Raw genomic sequence first — 10,085 nt, forward strand, 5'->3', positions numbered from 1 at the left:
CTAAGAGTGCAGTATTTTAGTGAAGAAAAACACTCGCGTCGGTTCACACCCCACGAGAGGTGTGAACCGACGCAAGATGACCACTAGTTACTTATGCCGTGACTCAGTCTTTAAACATCTAGTCTTAAGTATATATCTATCGTTTAATCAACATGGCAGCTTCCTGATCCGTCAGTGTGTAAGTAACGAGATAAGGTAAGAAATTACACAAAATATCTTAAAACATTTTTTTAGTTTCATGTTTACCACGACACCAATAGGCTTTCTAGCTTTGCTGACATTCTGTGTTAAACAGTCCGTTCCGTTGCTTTCCAAAGCTCTACTAAAAATTTAGAACTACCCTTTCTACTTTTCCCTCCATTTATTTTTGCCATTGTCGAGTTATAATAGAAAAAAAGGTTACATCGTGTCACTGTTGTTTGCCATATTTTTGAGGTACAAAGAGATGCATCTATTCATTGAAAGAGTAGTCTATTATTAAAAAATCTTCCAAGTCTGGTTGCATTTTGCATAAATATACAAATGAACGTGGGGGAAAAAAGTGTTTTGGCCATATGAAACCAAGACTGAACACTTTGACCATTATTCTAAATCACTGGCTCTTAACCTGGATTCGATCAACCATAAGGGTTCGGTGAGTAAGTCTAAGAGGTTCGGCAAAGGTTCAAGACACACAGGGCCCAATTTTCATACACTGAAGTGTCATTTTAGACTAGGTTTTGGACTGGTTTTCTTCCAATTTACATGCTTTATTCCATTCCTTTCAACTGATATTCTTCTATATACCGGTAATGGGATGAGAAACTGGTTTGGTCAGTGGAAGGTTGGCTAGCACTTAGTACAGGGGTGTCCAAACTACTCCACATTGAGCCGCAGTGGGTGCTGGATTTCATTCCAACAAAACAAGACGACACCTTTCACCAAACTGGTGTCTTACAAGTGTTGATTGCCTCAGTTGATTGCAGTCAGGTGCTGCTTGTTTTAGCAGAAACTTCATTGGTTAAACTGTCTGTGATCAATTGGTAGGAACAAAAACCAGGACCCACAGCGGCCCTTGAGGACCGGTTTGGACACCCATGACTTAGTACAGGGGTGGGCAAACCATTCCACAAAGGGCCGCAGTGCGTGCAGGTTTCTGTTCCAACCCATCAGGAAGAAACCTTTTCACCAATCTGGAGTCTTGCAAGCGCAATCAGTTGATCGCAGTCAGGTGATTCTTGTTTCAGTAGAAACCTTATTGGTTGAACTATCTGTGGCACTCTGTGCTGAATCAGTTGGAACAAAAACCAGGACCCACTACAGCCCTTGAGGACCGGTTTGCCCACCCCTGACTTAGTATGTAGAAGTATAACAGACTTGCAGACTGCATGGACTACACAGATAATGAAAAAAAAACACTTCATTTTTCATCCATCCATCCATTTTTTGCGATTATATGAGGTCAGGTCGTGGGGGCAGCAGCTTCAGCAGAGAACCCCAGACTTTCCTCTTCCCAGCCACTTCATCCAGCTCTTCTTGGAGAATCCCAAGGTGCTCCCAGGCCAGCCAGGGGACATAGTGTCCCCAGTGTGTCCTGTGTCGGTCACACGGCTTCCTCCCTGTGGGACATGCCTGAAACACCTCACCAGGGAGGTGTCCAGGAGGCATCCTAATCAGATGCCCGAGACGCCTCATCTGGCGCCTCTCATTGCTGAGGAACAGCAGCTTTACTCCGAGGCCCTCCCAAATGACCGAGCTACTCACCTTATCTCTAAGGGAGAGCCTGGACACTATACTGAGGAAACTCAGTTTGGCCGCTTATATCCGGGGTCTTGTTCTTTCGGTCACGACCCACAGCTCGTGACCAAAGGTGAGGGTTGGAATGCAGATCGACCGGTAAATTTTATGCCAAGAAAATAGTATGTGATGCAAGGATGCGACAATAAAATGACAATATAGATGGGAAAACGAAAAACAGGAACAGTTTAAATGAGTTTTGTTTCCAACATGAAAATCAAACTCGAAAGGTTAAGAACAAGGTTAAGAACCACTGTTTTAAATTTATGGTGCATAACTTCAAATAATTTTCACCAAAGGAACCGCATACCTATAGTGAAGTTTGGTGGTGGCGACAACATGCTTGTGGCTGCCAAGTTGGAAGGAATTATGAACTTCAAAATATCAGTTAGTGCTAGCAAAAATACTGTACATTTCCAGGCTTCGTTGAATAAATAAACGAATTGAAAAATAAATTTTAGTTTTAATTCCCCATATCTGAAGACAAAATTTTTAACCCCCTTCAAGCCGTACGGGATATGGATAGGCCTACCATTCATTAATGATTTTGAAATTATTTATCTCAGTGTTAATTTTCAATTTGAATTTGAAAAATCTGACATTTGAAAGATACCTTGTGTTTTTTTGGAGTAACTGTATAATCAATCTGAAATACATAATTTCTCCTTAGCAACAGAGACATAGGCATGGAAGACAGTAGTAATAGCCCTGTGGTTGAAGCAACACCGCCAAATGGGGGTGATGCCGGTGACCTCCCTACTGACTCCAGAGATGAAGTCAGCAATGCAGGAGAAAGTGAGGTGGCCCCGGATTCCAACATTTACAGCTACATTAAAGAAGACCTTTTTACATCTGAGATATTCAAGGTGGAAATCCGAAATCTGCCCAAATTCATCGGCTTCAACGACCTGAAAAAGTTCCTGGCCAGGCACGGCCTCAACCCGCACAAGGTCAAGCTGTTTGGCAGACAGACCTTTGCTTTTGTCACCTTTAAGAATGAGGAAGAACGTGACAAGGCCATGAAGATGGTACATGGCATGCAATGGAAGGGCCAAGTGCTAAGTGTCAGACTAGCCAAGCCTAAAGCGGATCCCATTCAGAGGAAGAGGAAGCAGGAGGAGGGAGAAAGTGGAGAAGGGCAACCTCCTTCCAAGCGAGCAGAAGGTGACGAGCAGGAGGAACCGCTGAGTGTCCAGATCGCCAATGTCGTGACACCCTTGTGGAAGGTTCCCTATGAGGAGCAGCTGAGGAGGAAGGAGCAAGATGTGGTAGCGGTTCTGCAGAGACTGGCCAAGTGAGTGCCTGTCTTATGATTCCATGGTTGCCTAGTACATCCAGAACTAGATTTACTACCATCCGTGTCGTTTCCCCATTAGAGAGATTGCCAGCACCAATAAAGCCATGCTGCCCCGGCTGTTTGATATAAAAGGGAAACACAACCGAATGTGCTGTCCCATGGAAGCTATTCGTCCATCCCCTACACAGGTTAGTATTAAAACAGTATCTCATTTTTTTTTGTAATAGAGAAATAATCTGTTGAGCACTGGGTACACTGTTTATATGACTTTGGGTGTCTTTCTGAACAATGTGGTCTCAGCTAATGTATTACTTAGACCGCAATAAAGCTGAGTTTTCTGATACAGAAAAAAAAGCAAATTATCGTATTTCCTGCACTATAAAGTGCATCAGAATATAAAGCGCACGTTCAATGATTGGCCTATTTTAAAACTTTTCATATATAGAAGTAGTAGTAGTGGTTGGGGTTGCGTTATACATCCGCTAGATGGTGCTGCGCTAAAGGGAAAGTCATGCCATGATTAACTAATATTGATTCATATATAAGACTCATCAGATTATTAGCGCATTATCCGCATTTGAGGAAATTGAAGGCTTTTAGGTGCGCCTTATAGTGCGGAAAATACAGTAATTCTGATATTTATTATTGTCAAACCATGCTCAAATGTAATGCTATCCACACATCTGTATATTGGCAGACGGATTACAGAAACAAGTGCGAGTTCCTCATCTCTATGGGCGCGGATGGGGAGGATAAGACTGTCGGATTCCGCTTGGGGAAATATAAAGGAGGCTCTTGTGCTGTGGTGGGACCAGCGGAGGCATGCCATGTCTCTGCCGAGGCCAAAAAAGTTGTCCAACAATTTCAAAAATTCATCAGGTGTTTAAAATATATATCTGTAAATGATGATAGGTACATCTTAATAATTGTTGTGGAAAGTTACAATTTAAGACAAATGTTTTAATAAAAACTAAATCTCTTTGTGGAGGTGTTAATGCTACCATGTTGTGTACTTATTTATAAGCTACTAATGATAACTTATTGCCCAGGTCAACACCTTATGCCGTATACAGTCCTGAAACATATGAAGGCCACTGGAAGCAGCTGACTGTTAGGACCACCAGGACCAAGCAAGCTATGGCTATAATATTCTTCAACCCGCAGGTAATACCTGGAGTTCATATTCAGTGCACTTGTATGTAAGCGTTGGTATGCTCGAATCAGGGTTTTTATGTTGTCGTTGCCGATACTGATCAAGATCTGTTGATCATGATCACATAGATTGTTTTTTGCAGAAAAAATAAAAATAATTTATATATGGCAGAAAACACTCAGGTGACGAGATGTTTAGTGAACTCTGAGACCCCCAATTTGGCCAAATTTCAAAATTGTCCGATATGCACGTGTCATATATCATTGTAAAGCTCAAAATCTCAATTTTCTGGGTGTAGAAAATTTTTGGACAGGAGGGCATTATTTAAAAAAAAAAAAAAAAAGTTTTTTAAACAGCAAAACCCTATATAGAGGTAAGAGCACGCGAGAGCAGAATTACAGACGCCATGACTTTCACGAAATATTATCGCGTACTTACCTTGTTTCGATCCAAAAACTCCATGTCGCATGTATCACTGAGTGTCAAGACACAGCTGTGAATGGCCACAGCTGGATTTTGGGGAGATTTTTTTGGGTGAAACATGGTAATATAACAAGGGTCGCGATGCAGAAATCGCTGACGTCAAGGAGTGGTCGAAATTTTCTTTTTCATATATCTACCCTTTTAAACGCTCCCCCCCCCCCCCCCCCCCCCATTTTTCCTTTGTTTGGATCGATTATAAACAAAATACTAGACATCAATTATGAAAATGACCGACATTTTGAATAATAAATATAATTACTTACCATGATTTCATGGCTGGGTTGAAACAAAAACGGTTGCGCGACGTCTGTAAACAGGGGTTTCCAGGGTAAAACGGGCAAATTAAAAATAGTTCGGGGGCTTAATGCGCCATGAATCTGCTATGGCAGCATTTAGACATATTGTATCAAACCCAACAGTTCTTTTGGCTTAAAATAAAGCAGTTTCTTTTAAAGAGGAGTGCAAGAGCAGAAACTGCTTTTTCAACCTTGTCTGCGTTTGTCTGTGTTTTCCGCCAAATACTGTATATACAGTGCCTTGCAAAAGTATTCGGCCCCCTTGAATCTTGCAACCTTTCGCCACATTTCAGGCTTCAAACATAAAGATATGAAATTTAATTTTTTTGTCAAGAATCAACAACAAGTGGGACACAATCGTGAAGTGGAACAACATTTATTGGATAATTTAAACTTTTTTAACAAATAAAAAACTGAAAAGTGGGGCGTGCAATATTATTCGGCCCCTTTACTTTCAGTGCAGCAAACTCACTCCAGAAGTTCAGTGAGGATCTCTGAATGTTCCAATGTTGTCCTAAATGACCGATGATGATAAATAGAATCCAACTGTGTGTAATCAAGTCTCCGTATAAATGCACCTGCTCTGTGATAGTCTCAGGGTTCTGTTTAAAGTGCAGAGAGCATTATGAAAACCAAGGAACACACCAGGCAGGTCCGAGATACTGTTGTGGAGAAGTTTAAAGCCGGATTTGGATACAAAAAGATTTCCCAAGCTTTAAACATCTCAAGGAGCACTGTGCAAGCCATCATATTGAAATGGAAGGAGCATCAGACCACTGCAAATCTACCAAGACCCGGCCGTCCTTCCAAACTCTCTTCTCAAACAAGGAGAAAACTGATCAGAGATGCAGCCAAGAGGCCCATGATCACTCTGGATGAACTGCAGAGATCTACAGCTGAGGTGGGAGAGTCTGTCCATAGGACAACAATCAGTCGTACACTGCACAAATCTGGCCTTTATGGAAGAGTGGCAAGAAGAAAGCCATTTCTCAAAGATATCCATTAAAAGTCTCGTTTAAAGTTTGCCACAAGCCACCTGGGAGACACACCAAACATGTGGAAGAAGGTGCTCTGGTCAGATGAAACCAAAATTGAACTTTTTGGCCACAATGCAAAACGATATGTTTGGCGTAAAAGCAACACAGCTCATCATCCTGAACACACCATCCCCACTGTCAAACATGGTGGTGGCAGCATCATGGTTTGGGCCTGCTTTTCTTCAGCAGGGACAGGGAAGATGGTTAAAATTGACGGGAAGATGGATGCAGCCAAATACAGGAACATTCTGGAAGAAAACCTGTTGGTATCTGCACAAGACCTGAGACTGGGATGGAGATTTATCTTCCAACAGGACAATGATCCAAAACATAAAGCCATATCTACAATGGAATGGTTCAAAAATAAACGTATCCAGGTGTTAGAATGGCCAAGTCAAAGTCCAGACCTGAATCCAGTCGAGAATCTGTGGAAAGAGCTGAAGACTGCTGTTCACAAACACTCTCCATCCAACCTCACTGAGCTCGAGCTGTTTTGCAAGGAAGAATGGGCAAGAATGTCAGTCTCTCGATGTGCAAAACTGATAGACACATACCCCAAGCGACTTGCAGCTGTAATTGGAGCAAAAGGTGGCGCTACAAAGTATTAACGCAAGGGGGCCGAATAATATTGCACGCCCCACTTTTCAGTTTTTTATTTGTTAAAAAAGTTTAAATTATCCAATAAATTTTGTTCCACTTCACGATTGTGTCCCACTTGTTGTTGGTTCTTGACAAAAAATTAAAATTTTATATCTTTGTTTGACACCTGAAATGTGGCGAAAGGTTGCAAGGTTCAAGGGGGCCGAATACTTTTGCAAGGCACTGTATATATATATATATATATATATATATATACACGTATATATGCAGTTCTTTTTGGGGTTCAAAGGGGCTGAATACTTTTGCAAGGCACTGTATATAATATATATATATATATATATATATATATATATATATATATATATATATATATATATATATATATATCCCATTTTAACAGAATTCAACACATATATAGTACATGTACATTGATCGGTGATCACTCTCCGGGAAATCAGACAATGATTGATGGCCGATCACTCAGAGCACCTCTACTGCTGTTTCCTAGAGTTCATGATTTTCACTGATTGCGTATATTTATCAACTCATTAGAAACTTGAAGAATCAGAACTCGATGCCTTAAAGAGCTCCATGAAGAAGTACTTTTCAGAGGGAGAGGGCAAAGACAGCGGCATCACATCGCTATACTTTGTCAGAGATGGCCAAAGGTGAGGAGGAAAGTCAACGATGTGTGGAGTGATGGGAGCTTTATTATTTATCTGATTATATGACAAACGTGTATTAAACATTTTTTCTTTCTGGTGGCCAAAGAAAATCTCCTAACATTGAAGACTTGCCCTGTGAATTGGTAGCTGGAGATGCGTGCATCCATGAGGAACTTCTTGGTTTAGAATTCAGAATATCTCCTCATTCATTTTTTCAGGTAAAAACAGTTTTATATATAACCTTTCACTTAAATATTGCCCTCAACGCTCCTAAAACGATGCACTAGAATTACCCATCAGTGTGTTGGATGCAACCTTGTTTGTCTTGTTTTGGCAATTACCGTAATTTTCACACTTTAAGGCGCACTTGACTGTAAGCCGCCTCCTACCAAATTTGACACGAAAACAGCATTTGTTCATAGATAGGCCTCACTGGACAATAAGCTGCAGCTTTCCTTACTGTGTAATGGGATATTTAGATACAGATAACACTTTATTTGACAGTTGACATAAGACTAATTGAACCACCATGAAGATTTGAACCAATTGGCTGCAAAGCTTCATTGCATCAGGAAGCTTTATTTAGCTATCACTGCTCCCTAGGGGGAGACAGTCAACCACTGCTGCCACCTGCTATCAACAATGTTGTCATCCAACATGCCTATAGGATGCATTGCAGCGCTACAGATGTAAATAACAATCAAAATTCATGTTCTATGCTAATTATTTCTTCAGTTACTGTTCCAGTTGTTTCATTAATTGCTAGTTATGGTATTTAGTAACATTTTATTTGACTGTGGCACCATATGATTGTCACAAGACGATCATAATTATGACATGAAACTGTCATGAGCATTAATAAATGCTTATGACAGATGTCATTTTGTGTCACCCGGCAAATTATCTCACTGTTGAATGGATGTAAAAGATCCGAGCTGGACATAGATTGAGTTAGTGACATAATTTGCCGGATGACACTTCATGACATCTGTCATATGCATTAATTTATGCTCATGATAGCGTCATGTCATAATTATGACTGTCTTATGACAGTGTTATGATGCTGCTTTCAAATAAAGTGTTACCTATTAACCCAAATAAATCAACAAATAAGCCGCACTGCGTTGTAAGCCACAGGATTCAAAATGAGGGGGGGGAAAGTAGCGTCTTATAGTCCGAAAATTACGGTATACTAACAAATATCGTAATTGTCTATTTGAACCAAGTTGAATGTTGTAATTGAAGCTTTAATAGCACAAGTCAAACAGCAATCAGGGTGTGCTTTGCAGTAGTGTGCAAGCATAAAGAGGGTGATATAGTTTTCTCATGGGCTAAGCATGCAGTACACAAACATTTTCAACTGTTAACTGTTAAAACAACAAAACGTACGTCAGTTGCAAGGTAAGGTAATGATTGAGCACCATTTTGTATGTGTGCTTTAAAGGAACATTAAAAGTTGGCAACTTTGAGAGACATATGCATATCTTGTGATAGGGTTACATGTTTGAAGTCAGACAAACCAAAATATGTAACAAAGTAAAATGTTTTTGCTTACGTAGTCTCACAGTAGCACAATTTTCTTCGTTAAACAAGCTAATGTTCAACGTCACCATTCTTTGTGCAACTTTACAGATAAATACTGCAGGGGCAGAGGTTCTGTACTCTACAGTAGGTGAATGGGCCCAACTGAATGAGGACAGCACAGTTCTAGATGTGTGTTGTGGGACAGGGACTATTGGCATTTCTCTGGCTAAGGTAATGGGACATACTAGTATTATTATTATTATTTATTTATTTATTTATTTTTTTTTTTGAGGTGATCATTAAAGGGCAACACATATTCATCATTGAATGGGCAATGCATATTCTGCATCAATTGCTGGATGAAAAATATGGAAATATGAAAAAATAACATGTGTTTTGTTGGGGGTCTGCAGAGGGTCAAGAAAGTAATTGGTATTGAACTTTGCCAAGAGGCAGTGAAGGATGCTGAAGCTAATGCAAAACTTAATGGTGAGCCCCTTATTTATGAATAATGCACATCTAGGATAAGAGTAGAATATCCAATATTCATTTTATAACCTGATCCAATGTCCACCTGCATCGTGACGATCACTTGTCTTATTCTCCTTCTGCATGTCAAGGGTTGAGCAATGTCGAATTTCACTGTGGAAAAGCTGAAGATTTGTTCCCCAATATTCTCAATGCACTTGTTTCGCCCAACATCACGGCCATTGTGGATCCACCAAGGGCAGGCTTACGTGAGTGTATAAATCCTAATAATTACGTTTTTGTAATGTTATACTTAAAAGCGGTTGCTCTCAATTTAACAGATTCCAAGGTGATACTTGCCATCAGGAGAACAGAGCATCTAAAGAGGCTGATTTACGTGGCGTGCAATGCCAAGGCAGCCATGAACAACTTCATTGAGTGAGTTTAAACTTTTTTTTTTTAAATTCTAAACCAAAGATTGAAAACATGTTATATCCACCCATTTAATTTTTAAAAATGTGCAGCCTGTGCAGAGCACCCTCCAACAGAGTTCACGGGGCGCCATTCCAGCCTGTGCGAGCCATGGCTGTGGATTTGTTTCCCCAGACGGCACACTTTGAGATGGTTCTGCTCTTTGAGAGAGTGAACTACAGCTCGTAGCAAGCAACCAACATTTAGGAGGAGACAATATGTTCATTACAAAGTTCATTTGCAAATATGTTCAGGCATGCCTGTCTTAATAGACATTGAAGAATAAGCTTGGTTGTTTTGGAATAAAAAAATTCT

At 40.3% G+C, this 10,085-nt stretch overlaps 1 protein-coding gene across 1 annotated transcript; it reads left to right on the forward strand.

Annotated features, from left to right (window-relative positions):
- Nucleotides 1–29: 29 nt before the first annotated feature.
- On the forward strand, nt 30–10,082 carry trmt2a (tRNA methyltransferase 2 homolog A). Its single transcript, XM_057832525.1, has 12 exons — nt 30–195; nt 2,447–3,070; nt 3,153–3,261; nt 3,771–3,952; nt 4,123–4,237; nt 7,195–7,310; nt 7,414–7,525; nt 8,940–9,062; nt 9,245–9,320; nt 9,452–9,568; nt 9,641–9,737; nt 9,824–10,082. Exons 1-12 carry the CDS (start codon nt 77–79, stop codon nt 9,957–9,959), a joined length of 1,926 nt encoding a protein of 641 aa, XP_057688508.1. The 5' UTR covers nt 30–76; the 3' UTR covers nt 9,960–10,082.
- Nucleotides 10,083–10,085: the final 3 nt, after the last annotated feature.

The sequence above is a fragment of the Corythoichthys intestinalis genome, chromosome 3 (genome assembly GCF_030265065.1).
Source record: "Corythoichthys intestinalis isolate RoL2023-P3 chromosome 3, ASM3026506v1, whole genome shotgun sequence".
In the NCBI taxonomy this organism is placed as follows: Eukaryota; Metazoa; Chordata; class Actinopteri; order Syngnathiformes; family Syngnathidae; genus Corythoichthys; species Corythoichthys intestinalis.

Bases quoted from the DNA above. Each gene is read 5' to 3' on its own strand.
- trmt2a (XM_057832525.1), top strand. From the start codon at position 77: ATGACCACTAGTTACTTATGCCGTGACTCAGTCTTTAAACATCTAGTC. The intron at 3,071-3,152 runs GTGAGTGCCTGT...TTTCCCCATTAG, and splicing joins GTTCTGCAGAGACTGGCCAA to AGAGATTGCCAGCACCAATA. The intron at 4,238-7,194 runs GTAATACCTGGA...TCAACTCATTAG, and splicing joins TAATATTCTTCAACCCGCAG to AAACTTGAAGAATCAGAACT.